Source organism: Micromonas commoda, chromosome 6 (genome assembly GCF_000090985.2).
Source record: "Micromonas commoda chromosome 6, complete sequence".
In the NCBI taxonomy this organism is placed as follows: Eukaryota; Viridiplantae; Chlorophyta; class Mamiellophyceae; order Mamiellales; family Mamiellaceae; genus Micromonas; species Micromonas commoda.
The window spans coordinates 573669-597136 of record NC_013043.1 but is presented as its reverse complement, the minus strand read 5'-3'; the positions used below and the strand labels follow the sequence as shown (position 1 = coordinate 597136).

Here is a 23468-nt window from a genome sequence, read left to right as displayed (position 1 = left end):
ACGTTTGGGACGGCGGTTCGAGGGATGGGCACCGCCGATGACGGTTGGTGAAGGGAGATCTTCCGTTGCGCATCTCCGGGGGCGCGTACCAGCCGCGGCGGCGACGTGCAGCAGCGTTCGCCCGTCCTCGTCCTTTCTCTTGAGCTTAGCGTCGAGCTCATCGGAGGAAAACTCCGAGAAGTACGTCGTGTTGCCCTCCTGCGCCTTCTCCTCCGCCATCCTCTTTCCGCGGTCTCCAAACGCCGTGCCGAGAGGAGTGGATCCCTCAACCGGTGGATCGCAGCGGTTCTCGGTTCGGGAGTCACCGTTTCGACCGTGCAGCGCTCGCGTCCGAGCCCCGCACAGCGTTTTCAGTCTCACCGACCGCGGAAAAAATTCTCATAAAGCACATTCAACCATGAAAAGATCAGTGCCATCCCTGCCACGTCCGCATAAAGCCCGGTTTCGGATTGGGTGATCACTCATACGAACCCTAACAATCGTCGAGCATTGGCCAACCAAACCAGGAATTGACCGTTCAGTTGTCCGTTGGTGGCAAACACTCGAGATTTCGGCGAGTATAGAGCCCCATGCGGTGGAAACGACACTTCACGGCGCACCCTTAGCGGTGCCGCAACGTCGCGTGCGTTGCCTTAAGCGCTCGCGTGAAACCTGTGAGAGGACCGTTGTACCTCACAGAAGCAATGAACGCCGGTTCTGGCGCCCTCGCGGCCCGATCCGGCGCGACCGCCTGGTGAGTCTTCGGTCGCGATCCCTCGCTTTTGGTGTCGTTGGTTTTTTAACCTCGTGATCGTTGGGGCGGTGAACCTCCGTCTTGACCTCCGTGGACGGCGTCCACGCCGCGCGTGCATCGTAAAGGAACCGATGACTGACGATAACACGCCGTCCCCCGCCCTCCCACCGCAGGTCGCGCCGGGTCGTCGACCCCGCACTCCGCGACGCGTCGAGGAGGACCGGGTCCGCGAGGCCTTCCGTCGGTCCGTCCCGGGCCCGTCGAAACGCCGTCGCGGTTCGCGCGGCCATCCTCGGCGAGGTCACCGACATGATCGGCATCCCCCTCCCCGAGGGAAGGCAGCTCATCGCCACCGTCAAGACCAACCCCCAGGGCGTCCACACCATCAGCCTCCAGTGCGAGCCCAACGCGCCGTTGGGACTCCTGCTCCACTGGGGCGTGATTCGCTCGGCGGTGTCCCAGGACTGGCAGCTCCTCCCGCCCGAGCTCAACCCGCCCGGGACGGTCGTGTACAAGCAAAAGGCGCTCCAGTCCCCGTTCCCGGCGTTCGGGGCCCTCCAGCTCGTCCTCGATCCCGGCGTCGATGCCGTGGAATTTTGCCTCAAGGTTGAGACCACCGGCGACTGGATCAACGACCACGGTAGGAACTTTCGCATCGAGCTCGGCGGATCGCCCATGGGCGCGGGCGCCGCGCCCAGGGCTCCCACGACGTCCAACTCGTTCGCGCCCGAGTACACCCTGGACGTGCGCATGCCGCCCACGCCCGCGTCCCCGCCTCCCGCGCCCTCGCACGCCGCCCCGCCGCAGCACGCGGCCATTAGGGGGTCATCCGCGGTGAACGAACTCGCCGCGGGCCTCGACGTCCTCTTCGGCGTCGCCGCGTACCTCCGATGGGAGCAGATGGGTAAGCCCCGCGTGGACGAGGACGAAAAACACCGCATCTACTCCGACGCCGTCAACCACATCACGCAGAGGCTGAACAGCGGCGAGAGCGTCGAGGCGCTGGAGACGGAGTTTGGGGTACCCCCGGGACTCGTGCGACAAACCGCGGCGCTCGCCGCGCCTCCGGCGGCGGCGCCCACGCAGGCCAAGCCGACGCCGCCCCCCGGGTTCACCCCTCCGGCGCCGCCCAAGGCGGCGCCCGCTCCCGCGCCCAGTTACGGGTACGACGCCGCGCCCGCGCCCGCGCCGGTCGTCGGCGAGGCCACCCCCATGGACATTGCCAACCTCTGCGAGGCGAGGGCAAACGGCGCTCAGCTCCTCTGGCGACGCGAGCTCAACCTCGGCCAGGCCAACGCCGTGAAGCTCATGGTCATCGAGGGCCGGCGCACCGCTCAGGGCATGCTGCAGATGATCGTCTTCGGCAGGTCCGACCAGGGGATCGTGCTGCATTGGGCCGGGCTCGACCAGCCCGCCGGTGAGTGGAAGAATCCCCCGCACGGTTGGAGCTCGATGCCCGAGAACTCGTGGGGCACCGGCGGCGCGAGCTGGGAGACGGAGATGGAGGCTCTGACCACCGCCCGGGGCTGGCACGCCGCCACCATCGAGGCGCCGTGCGACCGCGACGGTCTCGTCTTCGTCATCCGTACCGCCGACAGCGCGCACTGGATCAAGGACGACGGCCAGGACTTCATGTGCTTCGCGGATGAGGCGACGACTCTGACGGATGTCCGCGCCATCGTCAAGAGGCGCAAGGAAGAGGAGCGCGCGAGGCGCAAGGCGGAGAAAGAGGAGCAGAGGCGCCGCGAGCGCGAGCAACAGAGGTCTTCCCCGCAGAAGCTCAAGCGCGGGGGGCTCAGCACCACCACCGTCAAGGAGGTCAAGATGCCCGCCAGGCCCGAGGTGATCAAGCGCAAGGACTGGAACCACGACGAGATCAAGATGCATCAGGGCGCGCTCGGCCACGCGGGCGCCGCCGGTAACGTCGCGGGCGGGTCCGTCGACAACATCTGCAACTCGGAGGAGGGCGCGACGCGCTCGCTCATGCACCGCTTCAACATCGCGTCCGACCTCATCCCTCAGTGCAAGGGCGAGGGCGAGGCGGGCCTCGTCGCGATGGCGGTTTGGTTCCGCTTCATGGCGCTCAGGCAGCTGGTTTGGAACAACGACTACAACATCAAGCCCAGGGAAATCTCCGCGGCCCAACTCAAGTGCACGACGCAGCTCGCGGCGCTGCACAAGGACGACCCGGCGATGCGCGACGTCACCCGCTTCATCATGGCCACCATCGGCCGCGGCGGCGACGGAGACGTCGGCCAGCGCATTCGCGACGAGATTCTCGTGGTTCAGCGCAACAACAACTGCATGGGTGGCATGATGGAGGAGTGGCACCAGAAACTCCACAACAACACCTCGCCCGATGACGTCCCCATCTGCGAGGCGCTCATCAAGTTCATAGCCGCCGACTGCGACATCTCGGTTTACTGGGACCACCTCCACGCCAACGGCATCACCAAGGAGCGCATGGCCAGCTACGATCGCAAGATTTGTGGCGAGCCCTCGTTCAAGCCCGACCAGTACGAAGGCCTCACCCGCGACCTCAAGGAGTACCTCCGCACCCTCAAGGCTGTGCATTCCGGCGCAGACCTCGACTCCGCGGCGGAGAACGTCATGGGCTACCACCAGGATGCGTGCAAGGGCAAGGAGATCAACATGCCCCCCGTCACCGAGGTTGCCACCGACCGCATGCGAACGCTGCTGCACAGCGCTCGCGGCTTCCGCGACCTCGGCGAACCCCTGCACTCCATGGAGGCCATGTTGGAGGCTAGGCGCGAGCTCTGGAACTGGACCAGGCCCGGAGGCTCCGACAACAGCCGCCTCAAGGATGTCATCTACCTGGATCTCGCGCTCGAGTCGGCGGTGCGGCAGGTTGTGGAGGCGAATCTCTCCTCCATGGCGACTCGCGCTCCGGTGGACGTCCTCAAGATGACCGGCCTCGCGCTCGAGAACCTGGCGCTGTCGTCCGGCGGTAACGATGAGCTCGTCATTTGCCTGCAGCAGTGGCAGGGCGTGGTGGGCAGCGCCATGAACGGCGGAAACGATTGGGCGCTCCAGGCCAAATCCGTGGTTGACCGCGTGAACAACGCGCTGGGCGAGGTTTCCCAGCGATACATCAACGCGCTTCAGCCCACCGCGCACGCCATGGGCGGCAGGCTCGGGGTCGACGGCCACGTCCTCGACATATTCTCCGAGGAGGTGGTCCGCGGCACGCCCGCGGCGCCCCTCTCGCAGATGCTTCGCGCGCTGGACCCCAGGCTCCGCGAGATGTCCAACATGGGCTCCTGGTCCATCATCTCCCCCGTCGAAGCCGCGGGCGTCATCGAGGTCATCAACGACCTCAAGGATGTCCAGAACAAAACATACTCCGTGCCCACCGTGCTGGTGTCTCGCCGCGTGGGCGGCGAGGAGGACATCCCGCCCGGCGTGGTGGGTCTCATCACCCCGGACATGCCCGACGTTCTCGCTCACACCTCGGTTCGCGCGAGGAACGAGCGCGTCCTCTTTGCCACCGTCTTTGACGCCGGTCGCATGTCCGAGCTGGAGGGCATGCACGGCCAGGCTGTTAACTGCGCGCCGGTGGGGGCGGACGACCTGAGGATCACGTCCGTGGATCCGTCCTCGCTCGGTGCGGCGCCCGGTGCCGGGGCGGTGAACATGTCCATGTCGGCTCCCCCGAGCGGCGTTAACATCGCGAAGCGCGAGTTTATGGGCCGGTACGCGGTTCCCTCGCCCGAGTTTACCGGCGCGATCGTCGGAGGCAAGTCTAGGAACCTGCAGGAGCTCCGGGGCAGGCTTCCGGACTGGATCAATCTTCCCGCGCAGGTGGCGCTCCCGTTCTGCACGTTCGACGCCGTGCTCGCGCATCCCAACAATGGTCACATCGCGCAGCACTTGCAGGGTCTGCGCCAGGAGTTGGAACACCTCGACTTTAGCAACCAGGCGGCGTTCCAGGACCTTCTGGGCAGGATCCGCGCGTGCATCATGCAGATGGTTCCCACGCCGGAGCTCGTGGACGAGATGTCGCGGGCGTTCGCGGCGGAGCGGCTGCCGTGGCCCGAGGGTCACCTCGGGCCGGAGGGCGCGGGTGGGAGCGGCGCCGCGGCGCACGCGTGGGCCGCCGTCACCGGCGTGTGGGCGTCCAAGTACAACGATCGCGCCGTGCTGAGCTGCCGCAAGGCGGGTCTTAGCCACGAGAACGTGTCCATGGCGGTGCTGTGTCAGCCGGTGGTGCAGTCGCAGTACGCATTCGTGCTGCACACCACCAACCCGCAGACTGGCGACCCCAACGAAATTTACGGAGAGGTCGTCTGCGGCATGGGCGAGGCGCTCGTGGGTAACTTTCCGGGCCGTGCGCTGAGCTTCGTGGCGAGGAAGGACGATCTGACCAACGCCAGGGTGACCGGCTTCCCTTCCAAGGCGAACGGGCTGTTCACCGACGCGCCCACGCTCATCTTCCGCTCCGACTCAAACGGCGAAGATCTGGAGGGCTTCGCGGGTGCGGGCCTATACGACTCGATCCAGATGCACGAGGCGAAGCTCAGGCCGGTGGACTACTCCAGGGATCCCATCGTGAGCGATGAGACTTTCCGCGCGCAGGCGCTCGCGGCCATCGCGCACGCCGCGAACGAGATTGAACAGGCGCTCGGATCGCCGCAGGATATCGAGGGGTGCATCGCGGCGGATGGCGCTCTCTACGTGGTGCAGACGAGGCCGCAGGTGTGATCGAGTTAGGAGGTGTCGCGGGTGAAAGCGCATCCGTAAACTGCAAAGCCCCGGGGCATAGGGTCCCCGCGGCGTGAATCGGTTAAGTTAAGTTAATTAGGCGCGGCGGCGGAGCTTCCTGCTAGCAAGGAACGCCTAGCCAGAGTATTTTATTGTTTCCACTAAAGTGTGTCATTCCTACACATTACAGTCGAAGCGGCGTCGTGGGCTTGAAGTGTTCCGGCGCGAACGGCCACGACTCTCCCATCACCCGCGCGCTCTGCTTGATTTTTGAACGGTCCGCCTGCTGCTTCTCCCAACCCGCCAGGAGCTCCTGCGCGATCCTCCTCGCCTTCTCCCGCTCCTGATCGTGAGCCTCCGCTTCCTCGCGTCTGCCCCGCTCGATGCGTTCGTTCTCAATCTGTGCCCAGTTTTCCCGTTCTTCCCTTTCTTTGCGCATCTTCTCGTCCATCTGGCTCTGAAGGAACGCGCCGAGCTGGTTCACGTGCGACTCCGTCGCCGCAGCGTCCGCGGCGTGGTTGTTGGTTACCTTGGGGGTCACGCCGCCCGCGCTCCCCTTCTTGTACGCAGCTACCGCCGCGGCGTATTCCCTGTTAAACTTGGCCAGTTGGGACCTATCCTGCCCCTTAGCCCCGGCTCCCTGCGAGTGGAAGAGGAACCCGATCGACTCGGCCGGGTCCACGGGCTTGGAGATGACGTTGGCGATCGCGCACCTCGCGATTTCCTTGGCCGCCGCCGCGGCTTCCTCCTCGGCACGAGCCCTCTTTTCGGCGGCGACTCTCTCCTCCTCCTCGATCCGCGCCAGCTCGCGCTCCCTCGCCGCCGCCGCCTCCTCCTTGGCCCTCGCGATCGCCACGTTCTCCGCCTCGAGATCACGGAGCAGTGGCAGGTAGTGGACGAACCGTCCCGACCGTCCTCCCGCGTGCGCCTTGAGCAGGTCGAAGAGAAATCCCGCGCGAACGTCTCGTATCAAGCCGCGGCATTCCTCGCCGTTGAGCACGCGCTCCAGGACGAACCGATCGATGCATCCGCTGCCGATGCGGTCGAGCTTGCCGCAGATGGCGATGAAGCGATCACCGGGGTCGGTCGCCGCGGTCGGGGGCGAGTCGTGAAGCGGGCGGTTGCGAAGCGGCGCGGGCAGATCGGCGGTGGATTCCTCAACCTGCGGCGCGATCCGCTCGGCGACGGCTTTCAACTCCGCAGCCTTCTTCGCCGCCTCTTCCTGCGCGAGCGGCGTGACGTTAGTGACCTTGTCGGTCAGCTCCTTGGCCTCGCCGATCTTGAGGTACCGCCTGCGCACAACCTCGGGTTGCTCCTCGCCCATGATGTCGTAGTCGTTGAGGAACGACTGGTAAAAGGTAAACTCGACGCGGCCGTGGACGTTGGTCAGGCGCGCAAAGGTGAAGTCGACGTCGACGGGGGACTCGTTCTCGAGGCACGTCGCGATGCGATCGAAGAACTCCTTGAGCACGTGCGTCACGCCGGCCTTGTGAAAGCCGCATCGCTTGGAGAGGCCCAGGGAGTTGATGCGCGTGTACGTCGCGGGCTTCTTGAGGAAGAATCGAGCCTTCTTCTGGGGCAGGACGTCGAACTTCGGGTGAAGGACAAAGACCGGCGCGCGAACCGAGGCGCCCCCGTGGAGAAGATCGGTACATCGTCCCACGGCAAAGCTGCCGAGGCCGGGAAGCGATACACCCTGGGAAGATACGATACGGAGGACGGGTCGGGCGGGCTCAGAATCGCTTTGAAAACGGACGAGGACAGCTGTGAACGCGGGCGCGGGCGGGGTCGAGAACGCACGCGCGACGGGGCGAACGCACGGTTGGCCCGGTCGAGTCGCGACGTAAAAGACACTTCAGAAGATCGCTCCAGCGTCCGTCGCGTGACGCACCTTGTTGTTCCTGATGGCGTTGAGGATGAAGTCCATCAGCCCGAGCCACGCTGCTCGGCACTGGACGTCGCCGATGCGCATGCGCTCGCAGTACGCCCCGCTGCTCACGTCATCGGCGATGCTCGCGATGGTGACGACGGCTTTCTTCGCATCTTCTGTCATCGTCGCGAGGTTGGCGATTTCCCTGTGGAGCGGCTCTCGCGCCTTGCGTTGTGGGTCGGGCCGGGGTTCGCTCGAGCAAACAACAACGTTTCGCAACGGCTCTGAACTGCTGAACGCGGCGCTCCACTGACGGAGGTGCTCAAGTGAGTGTGATTCCTGCTGGGGCGCTCTGTTCACTCGAGAAGGCGCGCGAGGCGTAGAGGGTCCTCATCCGCGATTTTCGGACGAGATGGACGCGTTCACGGGATCCATGGGGAGCTCTGATCCGCCTCCGACGCCGCCCAAGGCTCCCCCGCGGTACAGACCCGGCCCTTGGAAGCACAACTCGAGGGTCGCGCTCGCTCTGATCCCTTCGATCGTCGTGGTCGTGAGCGACGGCGGGAGGCTGATGATGGGGACGCTCGTGGTGGGTTTGATGGTCGTGTACATCCTGGACGTGCTCAAGATGGCCGAGGCGGCGCTCATCTCGCTGTGGTGCACGCTCGTGGGCGTATACCTCGCCATGCTCGTCGCCACCGATCTCTTCACGCCCGCGAGATCGCCCCTCGCGTCCATCGCGCTGCTCATCTCCAACTGCCTCTGCCTGTTCCTAGCCGGGCTCTGGGCCACGCTGCAGTTCCGGTGGGTCCAGACCGGGTTCCCGGGCGTCGCGCTGGCGTGCGAACGCGCACTATTCGCCGCGATACCCCCCGTGTGCGGCGCCATCTGCGCGTGGACGGCCATCGCGTCGGTGGGCGCGGGCCACGCGCCCTTCTACGCCGCCGCCGCCTTTGCGTGGCTCTACAAGACCTTCTCGTTCCCCACGCCGAGCTCGTTTCGCGGCCCGCCATCGCGGCCTCGTTCGGCGGATACCGGTAGAGACGCGGGAGTATCCACGGGTAGAGACGCGCTCGTGCTCGGCGCCGGCGAGGCCGCCGCGCATTGCGCCATGACGTGCTTCGCCCCGGCGTGCGCGTACGCGGCGGCGCATTCGCCCGCGATGGACCCGCGGTATCTCTTCGGGTTGGGATCTCACTCGAGTACAAACTTGGTCCACGTCGCGAACGCGTTCGAGCACGCCTGCTCCGTCGCGCTGCTGCTGTCGTTCCCCGTGCTGTTCCTGTGCGTCTACGCGGAGCGGGGGGCGCTGTGGTGGGCGCTCGGCGATTCGAGTTTAAAAAGTGTCGATTCGAGTCGAGGGAAGACGACGCGAGCCGTCGTCGCCGCCGTCGCGCTCGTGCTGTTCACGGGCGGTCTCGAGGGCGTCGTGCTGTTCCGCGGGTTCGGGGAGTACGTCAGGTTACCGGGGGTGCCCGGCGTCGTCGCGGTCACCGCCGCGGTGTACGGCGGGCTGTTGGCCGCGGTGGCGGCGCTGTCGGGGTCGGTTGGGAGCAAAAACGGGGTGCCGAGCGAGATCTACCAGGCGGCGCTGGTGACGGCGGGGTGCGCCGCGGCGCTGGCGACGGGGGCGCCGCCGTGGATGCTCCCGTTCGCGGCGATCGGTTCCATCGGCGCGTCTAGGTTTTACCTCCGCGGCGGCGCGGTGGACCTCGCCATGTTCGCGGGCGGCGTCGGGGCGTGCGGCGCGTGGTTCCTTCACTCAAACTTTTGGGGCCTCGACGTGAACATCGACGGCTTGCCCCTCGCGGAGCTGTGCCAGCTGCTGTTCCTGTCGCTGTGCGCCTCCGCGCTCGCTCCGGGCTTGGCGCGATTCAACGTTCACCCGTCGTCTCTCGGTTTGCTCGTGTGCCTCCACGCGATGGTGTTTGCCAGGTGCGAGGACGCGCTCCACTCGGAGGCGCTCGAAGACGGCGAGCCCATGTACCCAGCGTACCTCGTGCTCGCGACGTCCGCGCTGGGCGTATGGCTCGCGGGTTCGCTGGAGCGTACGGGCAAGGTGACTGCGGCCACGGCGTGGATGGCGCGGTGCGTGTACGTCGGTAAGCTGGCGCTGGTGATGCTGCCGGGGTCGAGGGCATTGGTTCCCTGCGTCCTCGTGGGCATGGCGGCGACGGCGCCGTTCGCGTTTGACTCGTCCAACGTCGGATCGCCAATGACGGGGAGTGGGCGGCGGGCGCGAATGTCCGTCGCGAGGGGTTTGGCGCACGTGTTGTCTCTCGGGTTGGCGATGGTCCACGCGAGGTTCGCCGTGTTTGACGTCGTTTTCGCCGTCACCGGCCACCGGCCCTCCGACGCGACGCTCTTCGGAGGGCTCCTTTTATTCGCCGGCGCCGGGTCGACTCCGCTCGTGAGACGACACTTCTCTCACCTCCCCGCCGCGAGACGCGGCCTCGCGCTCGTCGTCACCGCGGGCGGCGCGCTGGTGTCGCTGAGGCCGCCGATGCCGTGGAAGGGCGAGATTGGTTTCTGGTACGACGCGGACCATGTTCCGGACACGGAGCCCGACGACGTCGACATCTACGGCGACAGGCGCGACGCGAGCGGGCGCGGGTACAGCGCCTGGCTGCTCATCGCCACCGTCCTACTCGGCGTGTTCGTGGCGTCCGCGCCCAAGCCCAGGAGGGGCGCGACGGGAACCCACGCGACGCCCGCGCCGCTTCGGGCGATGCTATCCGCCGCGGCTGGCGCCTCGCTCGGGCTGTACCTGTCCGTGGAGTACTTCCCGAGCTTCCGGGGTGATTCCGTCGTGACCGTCAGCCTGTGCGCGGCGTGCGCGCTGTGCGCCGTCTTCCTCGCGTTCACGTACGTTCCATCCGCGTCGTCCCCGGCGGTGATGCCGCACGTGTTCGCGGCGTATCTGGTTTGCCTCGGGGTGGCGTTCTGGACCCAAAGGGAGGAGGATGGGGAATTCGACGGACCGGGCGCCGGGTCGCGGGGGCGGGAGGCCCGGATCGGCCTCGTGGGCGTCACCGCGGGTCTCACCGCGCAGATGGCGTTCGCGCTGAAGCTCAAGGTGGCGGCGGTGTCCGCGAACCCGGGAGCTGCGCGTGCGGCGCGCGCGGGTGGGGCGCGGGGTCACGCGGGGACGATGAGGGACGCGAGGTCGCGCTTCCAGCCGTTTTCCGGTCGGTCGCCGGCTAGGTTCAAGTCGGCCGGGGGCGCGCTGGCGCAACGCGCGTTGCGCGCCATGCGCGTCGGGTGGATGCCCGTCGTGGGTAACATCTCCACGTTCATCACGTTCGCGTCGGCGACCGTGTTGGCGACGTGGTCGCGTCCCGATTCGTGCTTCACCGTCTTCGCCGTCGCGCCGATCCTGCTCCTACTCCACGAGGACGAGCTGCTCTTCGACTCGCTGTCGGGGACGCAGCGGTACGTGCCCCCGATGGCCGCGATCGTGATATCTCTCGCGTACAACGCGGTGGCGGACGCGCTCGACGGTCCGCCCACCCCGCACGCGGCGTTGGCCGTGGGTGGGGATCTCGCGTGGACGATCAAGAACGTTTTATGCGTCTTGGCGGCGACGCCAAACGCCTGGTTTCTCGCCGAGTACCTGTGGAGTTACCACGCGACGAGCGGGCTGGCGATGGCGACGGCGGCGCCGCTGAACGTGCTCGTGGCGACAATTGGGGACGTGTTTGCGGCGAGGGTGCTGGCGTGCGTGTCGTTGGTCAGCGCGATCGCGCAGTGGGGCACGCAGCGCGCAGTTCGGGTGGCGGGTTTGAAGGCGCTGTGATGCGTTCATCTTCTTTTCGAGAGCTATTCGTATTAAAGGCTAGTTGCGAGCGGTCTAGTTGCGTGCGTTCAAACAATCAAAGCGAAGCTGCGTGCGTGCGTGCGTGCGGTCTCGTTTTCGAGACGATTACATGGCGTCCTCGGCCATGGAGACGGCGCGGCCCATGGCCATGGCCTCCGCCTCGACGTCGGCGTCGACGGCACCCTCCACGCGGATGGGCTCCGCAGCCTCGGCAGCCTCGTACGCGGCGGCGGCGTCCGCGGACTCGGCGGCGACGACGGGCGCGGGGGCGACGACGGCGGAATCGAAGTCCACGAACTTGGCGGGCGCCGCGGCGGGGGCTTCGACCTGCGCGGCGAAGGACTCGTCGTAGAAGGTGGAGGTGAGGAGCTCGTCGCCGGAGTCGGAGAAGATGCCGGTGATGGGGCCGCCGATGAGCTTCTCGACGATGAACATGGCGACGAGACCGACCATGGCGCCGCGGCCGTTGGTTCGCTCGGCCTCGACGGTGAAGGGGCGCTCGATGGACTTGAACGTGGCGGGGTTGGCCTTGTACTCGTCGGTGTTCTGCATGTTGGGCATGAACGACGCGAGAGTGATGAGGCCGGACGCGAACACGAGCGAGGGCACGTGGTGCGCGAACTGGGAGGTGAAGGACTCGCCGGTGGAGAGCTCCGCGCCGAGGCCGGCGACGAAGGCGATCTGCGCGACGCGGCCGTTGATGGTCTCGGGCGCCCAGCCGCCGAAGGACATGGCGTTGACGAAGTTGTCCTTCATGGAAGCAGGGGCGGGCGCGACCGCCGCCTCGACGACGGGCTCATCGACGGACATCTCAGCCTTGGCCACGATCGCCGCGCGGCGGGCGGACTTGGTCGCCTTGACGGCGGGTCGCGCGCTGAGGGCGACGCGGGAGGAGAGGGTGAGGGACATGGCCATTGTTTCTTGAGCGATATGAGGTGTTGGTGTGCGTGTGCGCGCGCGGAAGTGCACGACCGGGATAGCGTTACGCGGCGAAAAAGTTCTGAAACGTCGTTCTGGCCAGCAACGTGGCGAAAAATGACGTGGCCCGCTGTGGAGCTGACACCCGGACGTGATTTCTCGATGCGGAAAAGTCGAACCTCCGTTCTCGAGTTATTTTTATTTGGCAAAAGCACCCGCGTGTGCGATGCGCCACGCTTCGGTACCAAGCAGGAATCAGCAGCCCACTTCATCGGACGCGGGCGAGGCGCGCCATCACTCGAGGCCGCGCGCGAAGATGTGGGAGCGGTCGATGGAGGAGGGCGCCCCGCTGCTCGGGGAGCGGCGCCTGAAGCCCAAGGGAATGTCCGTGATGCGTGTGGCGGCACTCGCGGTATCCGCGCTGGGCACCGCGGCGCTCATCGCGGTCGTCGGCGTGTCCGTCATGTCCGCGCGGAACCCCGGCGCGGCGCGCGAGGCGGTCAGCGAGTTGGGCGCCGGCGAAACTGTAACCGAAACCGCGCGGCGCGCGCTCGGCCCGATGTGCACCGAGGACGACCGTCTGATGCCCACGGTGTTCCTCATCGGCGTAGAGAAGTGCGGCACGACGTCGCTGTACGACGACATGATCTCGCACATCCCCGCGCTCAGGCCAATGCACGACGACAAGGGCGCGCCCGCGAAGGAGATGCGATACTTCGACACGGGCGGGCGCTTCGTGAACATGCTCAAGTGGAACAAGGACCCGACCCCGTTTCGCGAGTGGCTCACGCGGCACGCGGACACCTGCGCCACCGTGGCGTCGTCCCTGGCCAACGAGATGAGCGCGCACGGCCCGGACGATCCCTTCGACATGGCGACCTCGCGCACCCCGAGGCTACACGTCGACGGCACCCCGGCGTACTTCAACGCCGGCGTGGGCGCCAAGATCGCGGAGGCGTACCCTCGGCCGGAACAGCGAGCACGATTGAGGTTCGTCGCCACCGTCTGCGACCCGGAGACGCGGCTGAAGAGCGCGTTCACGTTCTTCAAGACGCTGTACAACGGCTGGGGAGGGGACCAGGCTGATGTGTGGGAACGGAACCTGTACACGCATTACTTTGCCACGTACGCGGATTGGCTCAAACAGACGGTGGCGGCGCTGCCAGAGGCGAGTAAACCGGGCGGACTGTTGGAAAACCCGGGGGCGCAGATGGCCGAGACGCTCGATGATGACGCGGATGAAGACGCGACATTTGATGCCGAGTCAGGCGAGTCAGTCGGCGATCTCGGCAGTAAAGGAGAACGCGCGGAACGCAGGCGCATGAAGAACCTGTTCAACGAGGTTGTCAAGACTCGGTACGAATCCGTGCTCCGCGAGTACCTCGACGCGGGTTTCTCCGCCGATCAGTTTTTGGTGTTACCAAACTCGTACTACTTCGAGAGACCGGCGGCGGCGCTGAAGGACATCGCGTCGCACTTGGGGGTGGACGCGTCGGATCTGGAGCTCATCGGCGACGCGGCGCACGCCAACGCCGGGCGGGTGAAGGATCCCGGGACAAAGGCGCGTTTGGTTGGAAACGTCCGCGACGGCGATCGCGACGCGCTGAGGGAACACCTGAGGCCGCAGCTGGAGGGGCTGAGGAAGCTGCACTGCGAGGAGGGGTTGAAGATGGCGGCGTGGCACGGCGTGGGCGAGGAGGAGAGGGACAGGTACTGGTCGTTCATGCCCAAGGAAGCCGCGAGAGACTGCGAGAACGCTAGCTAAACTTCGTCCTCTGCGGCGTGGGCGAAATTTGCCCAAAGTGCCATTTTCTCTAATAAATTTCGAGACGGTTCTCTCAACCACTCCTCGGGCGCGCAGCCGAGATGGCGAGCGACCCCACGCCGCCGGTCGACGGCGCGGAGCCCTTTCACGTGCCGGAAGGCGCCACCTCGGTCGAGGTCGGCAAGGAGTTCGTGGCGCTCAAGGTGGTCCCCAAGGAGGACGAGAAGGGCGACAAGAACTTTCCGCCGCATCTGCACGCCGCCGTCGAGCTCTTCTGCTTCGTCAAGCGGCCGGAGTGCGCCAAGCGGCTGGTGGACCGGGTGAGCGGATACCTCCGCGTCCTACGGGAGGGACCCGACGGCAAGGGCACCAACGGGATGGGCCAGGCCGCGGTGTGCTGGTCCTGCGGACACGTGGGTCTGCCCAAGAACACGGATGGCATCTCCAAGGGACAACTCGCGAAATGCGGAGGTTGCGGCTCGGACGACCAGACCAACATGGTCAAGGTCACGCAGCCCGACGGCACGGTCATCCCGTGGATCGAGCTGAAGACGAAGGATGAGGTCAAGAGGTGACGTGTAGTGTTCTATCGTGTGATCATTAGTCTAGAGTAGCCCAGCGCCCGCGAGCTGAGGACGTATTACAAATTGGTATTACAAATTGGTGATAAGTGTACACACGGTTGAGTCCTGGGCGGCGCCCTCCTTATTGTTTCTGCTGTTTCTGCTTCAAATCTTTCACCGCGGCGCGTATGGCATCCTCCGCGAGCATCGAGCAGTGCAGCTTGACTGGGGGCAGATTCAGGTGTTTTGCGATTTCATCGTTTTTGATGTTCACCGCTTGGTCCACGTGTTGCCCCTTGACCCACTCGGTCACGACGCTTGAACTCGCGATCGCGGAGCCGCATCCGAACGTTTTGAAGCACGAGTCCACGATGTTACCGTCGTCGTCGACCCTGATCTGCAGTTTCATCACGTCGCCGCACGCGGGGGCGCCCACCAAGCCGGTTCCCACGTTCGCCGAATCTTTGTCGAAGGAGCCCATGTTGCGAGGGTTCTCGAAGTGGTCCACGACGTTCTTGTGGTATCCGCGCGCGCAGGTTTGTAAGATCTGGGCATCGCGCAGTCCTTTGAGGCGATGCGTGGATGTGCGCAGCATGGCCATCGTTTTGAACGATGTCAACGGGGGTGACGTCACGGACGAAAGACGCGCCGAGATCTGTGACCTAGCAGAGGGGCGCTTTGTTCGGGATCTGCAGATCAGAGGGAAACCGTCAGTGTCAGTTTTCTGGGAACGCTCGAGCCCGCCCCAGGGTCGTCATAACTCGTATCGCCGTGCGCCATGAACACCATCTGGCACCCACCCTTCTTGAACGGGGTCCCCATCGTCGTCAAAGAAGAGCCCGACGACGACCACCACACACCCCCCGCCGTCAACGTCGAACCTCCTGCGGACGACCATGGAGAAGACGAAAAGTCGGAGGATCTCGCGGGGAAGATGTCGACGATTTGGCGACCCAACCTCGACCGGCTGTACGCCAGCGTCGCCGAGATGGAGGGATCGGAAAGCGAAGAGGAGCAGAAGGATGCGACGAAGAAGGGCGTGAAGAGGAAGAGAGGCCCTCCCACGAAGGGGTCATGCGAGCACGGGGTGAAGTACCGGTCGAACTGCACGGTGTGCAGGGCTTGTCCGCACGGTCGTCGGCGCTCTCAGTGCAAGGAGTGCGGTGGTGCATCAATCTGCGAGCACGGTCGTATTCGCTCTACGTGCAAGGAGTGCGGTGGGTCTCAAATCTGCAAGCACGGTCGTCGGCGCTCTACGTGCAAGGAGTGCGGCGGGTCATCAATATGCGAGCACGGCCGGCAGCGCCCTCAATGCAAGGAGTGCGGCGGGTCTCAAATCTGCGAGCACGGCCGGCAGCGCCCTCAATGCAAGGAGTGCGGCGGGTCTCAAATCTGCGAGCACGGCCATCGGCGCCACAGGTGCAAGGAGTGCAAGAAATAGCTCAACTCAACCGGAACGATAACAACGACACGGAGAGAGGAAAAAAGCCACGACGGACCCAACACTCGCCCCCGCACCCGCCTCACCATGGTCGGTTCAGACGTACGCAAATTTCACCGCGCCTCCCGATGACGGCATCCTCGAGCGCGTCAGCGCGATCTCGACGTCGACGACTCCCGGCGCGTGCGCGGGCGATATGCACTCCAGGTCCATGTTCGCCCCGCTTTTCCCGCCTCCCAAACGCGCCATCGCGTCCGCCAGCTCCCTCGCGCTCTCGGCGTCGACGAGCGGCGGGTCGCTCGACGCCGCCGCCGGCCTCGCGGGCACCCGCGTGGTGCCAAAAACGCAATCCAGCCAATCCGCCGGCGTCCGCGTGGACAGCGCCAGACGCACGAGCGTCCCGCCGTCGTCCCAACCCTCGTCGATGTCCGCCTCTTTCACCGAACTGGCCCGGACGCTCTGGAACCAGAGCGTGTTTGCGCCGCCCACGTTCGAACCGCCGTTTGAACCCGCCCCGAACCCGTCGCCGGTTGAACCGCAATCCGACCCGATCGCGCACGCCGACACGGCGCGAACCCCGCGCCTCGCGTCGCCACCCTCGTGAACCCGAAGCCCCTCGGCGCCCTTCGCGAGCGACGCCCCGACCGGTGACTGGTCGGGCGGTGACTGGTCGCCATCGTCGTCGTACGCGTCGGGTCCCCACCACGCGCGCCCGCGTCTATTCGCCCGCCCGGGCGACCAAACCTCCGCGAGCGTCTCGCACGTCATCACCGCCGACGAAACCACGCGCGCGGGAAAGACGAAGCCGGCGAAGACGCAACGCGTCTCGCCCGCGTTTTCGGATCCGCTCGATCGCCTCGGGGCGCCGCCGATGGCGTCCCCGGGGCCCGCGAGGTGCGCACCCGCCACGGACACCACCTCGGCGCCCCACGAGGTACGCGGGAAGATCGTCCGCACCCTCGCGTCCGGCGCGACGGCGTACTGAAAAATCGCCGAATCGCCGAGCGCGTTGGCGTCCGAGCCGTCGACGAAGATTCGAACAGGGACGAAACCCGCGGACGTCAGCCGCGGGGGCGTGACGCACAGCACGGACGCGACCCCGCCGCCGCCGACGCCCGCCCCGTTTCCGCCGCGGTGGATCCACGTCCCCGCGACGCGAGCGTCGCCAAACGCGCATCGAACGACGGAGGATACAGATGTCCGGTCGGCATTAGCGGATGAACGAATACCCGCGACGTCCGCGACGGATTCGTACGTCGCGCCGCCCGAAGCGGCGCCGCCGCTCGGCATCCCCGCGCCCTCCGCGCCACGAGCGAGAAACCCCTCCAGGTAATACGAATCGACGCGAACGACGACGAGGTGGGACCACTCCGTCTCCCGCGCGTTGGCGTCCAGCGATAAACCGACCGTCACCTTTCCGACGCCGAGCGCCGGCGCGACGCACCCGACCCGATCCTCTCCGATGGACCTCGCAGCGATCGGCCCGACCGACCCGAAGTGGCACCCGTACCGAGACCCGTCCCCGTCGGCGTTGGCGTCGTCGCCGCCGGCGTGCTGGAGCGACGACGCGGTGAGGGTCATCGCGACGCCGCCGGAGCCGGACAGGTGAAGCGGCGACGCCGACGATATCACAGGGCGCGAGACGAGGGAGAGAGCCACCCCGGATTCGCCAATCGCGAACGCCGACGCCGCCGCCGTCGAAAGAGTCGCGGCGTCCGACGGTTCGAGCGCGGCTGGCGGACCCGCCGCGCCCCAGGCGCACGCCACCCTGACGACGACGCGCGTCCTCCCGCCCCCACCAACCCCTAAACCGCCACTCATCGGAGCCTCCGCGCACCTGGACACCGCGGAGGACACGCGGAGCACCTTCGATACGTACGCGCGGCCGAAGAGGCACCAGCACTGGCGATGGGGTACGTCCGAGCCGCGAATCTCCACAGGGACGCCGCCCGTCGTGGACGCGGGATCCGTTCCTCGGATGAGCGCTTCGGAGGCGCGCCTGGCGGTATTCGCCGGAGAGTCGTGGGATGGATTATCGGCTCCATCGGATGATCCATCGGACGCCAAAGACGCGTCGACGACAAACTCGACAAACGCCAAAGTCGGCGCGTGCGGACCGCCCCTGACGCCGTCGCGCAGGACCGCCACGGGCGTCGCGCGGCCGTTACGGCCGTTACCCGCGGGGGCGACGCATCGAACCGACGTCGCGGACGTTTGGGTCGTCGCGAGGGGACCTATCGTGCCCACGCGGCAGGCGGGCGCCCACGGATCGGACGCCCCGAAGCCATCCGTCGACGTCGCGCCGAACCCGCGGCCCGTCACCGTCAACACAATCGGCGACGTTTGTAACGGTTCGTGTCGGTTCGTAACCGTTCGCGCGGGCGCGACGTCGAGCGTCACCACGGGCGCGCGGTGCGAAAACGAAACCGTCCCGCCCGACGACGCCGCCGACGTCCGCGACTCGAACCAAACGCCGTCGACGGAGGCGCCGAGCGCGCTCGCCGCGGAGCTCCCCGCCCCTTCCCGCTCCCCCGTCGCGGGCGGGGTTTCGCAGACGGCGACGACGGACGACACCGCGTTCATCGCAACCGCCAATCGCCCAAAGACGCACCGGAAGACTCGAGAATCGTCGACGCGAAACGACGACGGACCGGGCGCGCCGAGTACGGTGACCAGCGCGCCGCCCGCCGCGCTCGCCGCCGCGGGAACGGCGGCGACGACGACGGGGTCGTCCAGGTACTGAACCTCGATCGAACCCTCCCACCCCGGGGACGCCGAGTGCGACGGGACGGTGGGAACGTCCCCGGAGCCGGGGTTTGGGTGTTCGCCGCCGTGCGCGAAAGTCTCGGCGTCGAAACCGAGGGCGACGACCCGAAACGCGACGCCGCCGAACGACTCGAACCGGTCCCCCGGCGCGGGAACGTTGAACCGCGCGACGACAGCCCCAGCCCCGGCGCCCAGCCGCCCGCCGCACCCGCTGTTTAACCCCGCCAAGTACGCACCCTCGGCACCCTCGGCACCCTCGGCACCCTCGGCACCCGTCGTACACGTCGCCCGTGCGTGTCCGCCGCCGCCGACGCCGAGGACCGTCGCGACGAGGGGTTCCGCCGTCGACGTACCCGCGTATATCCCGCGGACCACGACGAGCGTCGACGATCCGCCGCTTCGCGACGCCACGCGGACAACCCCGCCCTTCGTCGCGTCCACCACCGGGTCCCGGAACGTCACGGCGACTTGGGAGTCGAACGATGTTCCCAGTACCGACGCCGGCGCGGGTCCCGGGGCTCGTCCGGGCGCGACGCACCGAACAGTCGCCGCCGAAGCCCACGCCGCCGACGTCGGCCCAATCGTCCCGAAGCGGCAGCCGAGGTTGGGAACGTCCGCGAAGCGTAAGCCGTGCATCGCGACGATCGAGCCGCCCGTGACCGCCACGGACGTCGGTCGGACGCGGTGAAGGGCGAGGGGCGCGGGGTGGTGCGTGAAGGATCGGCAGCCGGAATCCGGTCCGCCGCACGGCGCGCCTCGGCCGCGATTGAAAGCGGCGGGCGCCGCGAGGTCGACGCGACGCGTGCGCGGGTGCGCCCGTCGGACGCTCGTCGGGTACTCGTCGGACTCGTCGGATGCGTCGTTCGTGTCGTCCGACGCCAAACGCGACGATGAAGACGCCAAACGCGACGACGACGATCGTCGTTCATCGTCGTCGGCGGCGGCGGGCAAAATCTCGCAGACGGCGAGCGCGGAGGACACGGACCGCGCGGGAACGGCGACGCCGTCGCCGAAGAAGCACCAAAAGAAGTGGGCATCCCCCGTCCACCCCGCACCGCCGTCGCCCCTCCGCTGGTGCTCGCCGAGCAGCGTCAGGGTCGAATCCCAGCCGGAGACGACGTCGCGCGGGATCAACGCCTGTACCGACGCCTGCACGTACACCTCGACGCTTCCCGACGCCGCGACGAACCCCGCGAGGTACGCGCCCTCGGCACCTTCGGCACCCTCGGCACCCTCAGCACCCTCGCGCGCGGCCACCGAGACGGTCGTGAACCCGCTCGGCGCCGTCGACGGCAAGACGCCGCACCGGGTCCAACCAACGCCTCTCGTCGTCGCGCTCGCGACGCCGCCGCCGTCCCCGAGCACGCACAGGTACGCGATCCCCGCCGCGACGAGCCCGCCGCCGAACCCCCGCGCGTGCACGTCCACCGCGTCGTGACCCGCGGCGTCCCCGGAGGAGGGAATCGCTGACGGCGCCACGCTTCCGGAATCCCTCCGGAAGGAAATAGAAATCCCCCCGTCGTCGACGTACGCAAACGACGAACCGCCCCGCGCGCCGGCGACGGAGACGGCAACGGCGCCCGGCACATGCGCGGGGGTCTCGCAACGCACGCCGCCGGCGCCTCCACCCGCGGGAGCTCCCGCGACGGGGCCGATCGTCCCGAATCGGCAGGAAAATCCCCCGTTTCCGTGCGTTTCCGCGCGTCTCCGCGTAAACGAAAAACCCGCCAGCCGCGCGATCGCGACGGATCCGCCCGACGCCGGTCCGGCGCTCGGCGTCACCGCCGTCATCTCCGCGGGAAACGGCATGACCAGCGCAGTCGGTCCGTCGGCGACGGCGGCGGCGCCCAACAGACCGTCGTCGGCGCCGCCCGACACCAGCCCGAGCGCGCACGCGACTCCCTCCGTCGCCCCCGCCGCCGTCAACGTCAACGTCTCCAACCCCGGCTGCTCGCACCGCGCCGCGACGGACGAGAGCACGTTCGCCTCCGCGCCGGCGACGCCGCACCAGACGCACGTCAAACCCGGGAAGAACCCCGCGCCGTCGACGTCGAAGACGGCGTTTTCCCCCGCGGAAGCCGTCGAGCCGCCGCCGCCGAAATCTCCAACCCCGCCTCGCAGCCCCGAGACGACGGGCGACGGCCTGAACTCAATCTCGACGGACCCGACGGCCTCCACGGACGACCCGTGCGACCCGACGACGACGCGCGCGGAGACGAACCCCGGAGGCGCGAGCGGGACGGGGCAGTCGACCGCGTGAAGACCGGCCGCGGACGCCGCCGCGAAGCCGCCGCCGACGACGTTCGAAAAGACGCATCGAGCGGCGCCGTCGGCGAGCCACGCGGCTAACGAACCGGGATCGGGCGCCGCGCCCAGCGGGTACATCCGCGCGATGGGTGTCCGAACGTCGGTCGCGGCGTCCATCGACCCCGCGGTCGTGTCCGCCGACGCCACCGCCGATCCCGACCCCGACCCCGACCCCGATCCCGACCCCGATCCCGATCCCGTCCTCGCCGGGAACGCGCTCGGCAAGCCCACCCCGCGCTCGCCCCACCCGCCGACGACGACGTCGACGGATACCACCCCCACCGCGGCGCTCGGACCGGTCACCGGCACGGCCGCCGTCGGTCGCGTCGCGGGGGTCACGCACCCGATCGCGTCCGACGATTCGACTCGAGCGGCGACGGGTCCGACGGAGCCCACGCGGCACCACGCCGCCTCCGCGGAGGCTGGGAACGATCGGCCGGAGAGCCTCACGAACACGCCCCCGGCGGATAAGACGACGGATGGGGTCACGCTGCCGACTCGGAGCGAGACGGGCCACGCGATGAGCGCCGACCCGATCTCGGACCACCCCAGCGCGTGCGAGCCGACGTCCACGGCGAACGCGCGAACGTCTCGTCCAGACGCCGTCGGAGCGGGCGGTGCCTCGCACGCCGCCAGCGTCGAGGATACGGCGCTCGCGGGCGGCGAATGGCGCGCGACGGCATCCGCTCCCGCCCACGCGAAGAGGCATCTCACCGCCGAACCCGTCTCATCGCCAAAGGTTTTGAGATTGTCGCCGACGATCCACGCGACGTAGCCGCCGGCGGATGGACCCTCGCGCGGCGCGACGGCGCGGAGCGACGGCGCGCGGACGTACGCGAACGCGAGTGCGACGAAGGGAGCGCCGGCGGATGAGCCGGAAGGGAACGCGGAGGACCCGCGCGCGGAGACGGCGACAAACCCGCCGCCGGGCCTCGCGCCGGCGACGCACCCGAACCTAAACCCCGCACCCGAACCCTTACCTAGACCCGAACCCGAACCCGAACCCGAGCCGCCGTATGATCCCGCGTGAACGTCGTCGTCGCCGCAAACCCCGAAGGCGTCGTCCGGCGGCGCGCCGAAAAAGTCCACCGCCGCGCCGCCCCCCCGCGTCGCCGCCGTCGACGGAACGGCGACGAAAAACGCCCCACTCGCCGCCGACCCATAAGCCCCAAACTCCCGGGCCGCGCCAAACTCGCCGCCGCCCGGGCGCTCGATCGCCAGCCACTCGACGCCGACGCCCGCCGGGTCGCGCGCGTCGCGGTACGCCACCCGGAGAGATTTTGTCGCGCCCGGAGCGAGGTCCGGAGCCACGCAATCGACGCGGCCGGGGGACGAATACGTCGCCGCCACCCACACCGTTCCCACCGCGCCCCCCGCCCCGTTCCCGGGCCAGTCGTCGCCACCCCCGGAGGAACCGTCCCCGCCCGCGTCGTTCCCGGGCGACGCGTCTTCCCTATTGGAACCCCCGTTCGCGTCGAACCCGGAGCCGTACATCGTCAGCGATGTACCCGCCAAGTAGTTTGAAAACCCGGATGAAAATCCGCGCGCGACGACTCGGTGGACTTTGGGCGGGCGACGGGTGACCAGCGCGAGCCCGGGCACGCCGGCGTCGCCCGGATCGTGCCCGTGTCGAAGCACCTCCTGCGCCGCCGACGGGTTCTCCGACACGACCGCGAGGGCGCCGACGCCGATCCCCATCGCCGGCGCCTCGCACGCAATCAACGCGGAGGACACGACTCGAGCCGCCGCGAACGACGAGGAAGGCGAACCGCCGCCAAAAGACGCGGGTGATTCGAATCGGCACGAGCCCGCCGCGTGGAGGTGCGACCCGGTGGCCCACACCACGCCGCCGCCCGCGGAATCCACTCGCGACGGCGCGACGGATCGAAGGACCCACGCCACGGCGTACTCGAACGACCTGGCGCCCCTCGGGGTTGCCGCCGGCCGCCCTTTCCCCTCGGCACCCCCCTCGGCACCCCCCCTCTCGGCCGGCCACGCCTTGGCGGTCGTGATGGTGATCCCGACGGCGATGAATCCGCCGGCGGGGCGCCCAAACGGCGGCGTCACGCATACGAGCGCGTCGCCCTCGGGGGAGACGCTCGTCGGGAGGATCGTGTGCGGGCCGAACTGGCACGCCATGTCGGTGGTGAAACCGCGGCCGTGGAAGGTGACGCGCGTGCCGCCGAGCGCCGGCCCTCGGCTCGGGAGGAGGTCCAGCGCGTACACGTCGCCGCCGACGTGCGCGGCGGCGTCGACGGAGGGGTCGTGAGGGGCCGCCGCGCCCGCGACGAGAATTCCCACGAGCAACGCGAGCCGCAGGAGGCGAGACGGCGCCGATATCCCGCGGGATCGCGCCGAGGACGCGGGACCATTCTGACGGTCGTCGCAGCGCGGGAAACCCGGCGCGACGTCGCCCCCGCGCTCGCGTCGCGCGCTCCTCGTTCGCATCACGACCTTTCCGGTGGGCACTCAGCAATTTCCTCCCATCCTCTCGGCGCTCCTCGGCGAAGTCATGAGCGCCACGACGTCGAGGCGCGCTTCTCCTCGAGCGTGCCGAGCCGCTCGA

At 67.9% G+C, this 23468-nt stretch overlaps 9 protein-coding genes across 9 annotated transcripts; 5 read left to right on the top strand and 4 right to left on the bottom strand.

The window, feature by feature from the left end:
* Positions 1–1042: 1042 nt before the first annotated feature.
* On the top strand, positions 1043–5638 carry GWD2 (carbohydrate-binding module family 45 protein; the record flags this gene model as incomplete). Its single annotated transcript, XM_002503176.1, has 3 exons — positions 1043–1500; positions 1555–1924; positions 2024–5638. 3 exons carry the CDS (start codon positions 1043–1045, stop codon positions 5453–5455), a joined length of 4260 nt encoding a protein of 1419 aa, XP_002503222.1. The 3' UTR covers positions 5456–5638.
* Position 5639: 1 nt separating this feature from the next.
* Positions 5640–7508, bottom strand: MICPUN_59302 (predicted protein; the record flags this gene model as incomplete). The annotated part of the gene is made up of 2 exons (XM_002502812.1): positions 5640–7151; positions 7347–7508. 2 exons carry the CDS (start codon positions 7506–7508, stop codon positions 5640–5642), a joined length of 1674 nt encoding a protein of 557 aa, XP_002502858.1.
* A 229-nt stretch (positions 7509–7737) lies between these two features.
* MICPUN_59301 (hypothetical protein) lies at positions 7738–11121 on the top strand (the record flags this gene model as incomplete). The annotated part of the gene is made up of 1 exon (XM_002503175.1): positions 7738–11121. One exon carries the CDS (start codon positions 7738–7740, stop codon positions 11119–11121), a length of 3384 nt encoding a protein of 1127 aa, XP_002503221.1.
* A 12-nt stretch (positions 11122–11133) lies between these two features.
* Positions 11134–12090, bottom strand: CBR/ELIP3 (early light induced protein-like 5, chloroplast precursor). Its single transcript, XM_002502811.1, has one exon. It carries the CDS (start codon positions 12055–12057, stop codon positions 11248–11250), a length of 810 nt encoding a protein of 269 aa, XP_002502857.1. The 5' UTR covers positions 12058–12090; the 3' UTR covers positions 11134–11247.
* Positions 12091–12381: 291 nt separating this feature from the next.
* Positions 12382–13900, top strand: MICPUN_104859 (predicted protein). Its single transcript, XM_002503174.1, has one exon. The coding sequence runs from the start codon at positions 12392–12394 to the stop codon at positions 13823–13825; it is 1434 nt and encodes a 477-aa protein (XP_002503220.1). The 5' UTR covers positions 12382–12391; the 3' UTR covers positions 13826–13900.
* A 26-nt stretch (positions 13901–13926) lies between these two features.
* On the top strand, positions 13927–14400 carry MICPUN_59298 (hypothetical protein; the record flags this gene model as incomplete). The annotated part of the gene is made up of 1 exon (XM_002503173.1): positions 13927–14400. The coding sequence occupies one exon, from the start codon at positions 13927–13929 to the stop codon at positions 14398–14400; it is 474 nt and encodes a 157-aa protein (XP_002503219.1).
* A 32-nt stretch (positions 14401–14432) lies between these two features.
* On the bottom strand, positions 14433–15037 carry ISCU (iron-sulfur cofactor synthesis protein). The gene has a single exon (XM_002502810.1). It carries the CDS (start codon positions 14987–14989, stop codon positions 14531–14533), a length of 459 nt encoding a protein of 152 aa, XP_002502856.1. The 5' UTR covers positions 14990–15037; the 3' UTR covers positions 14433–14530.
* A 129-nt stretch (positions 15038–15166) lies between these two features.
* On the top strand, positions 15167–15829 carry MICPUN_59296 (predicted protein; the record flags this gene model as incomplete). The annotated part of the gene is made up of 1 exon (XM_002503172.1): positions 15167–15829. One exon carries the CDS (start codon positions 15167–15169, stop codon positions 15827–15829), a length of 663 nt encoding a protein of 220 aa, XP_002503218.1.
* A 96-nt stretch (positions 15830–15925) lies between these two features.
* On the bottom strand, positions 15926–23350 carry MICPUN_59295 (predicted protein; the record flags this gene model as incomplete). The annotated part of the gene is made up of 1 exon (XM_002502809.1): positions 15926–23350. The coding sequence occupies one exon, from the start codon at positions 23348–23350 to the stop codon at positions 15926–15928; it is 7425 nt and encodes a 2474-aa protein (XP_002502855.1).
* Between the last annotated feature and the right edge of the window lie 118 nt (positions 23351–23468).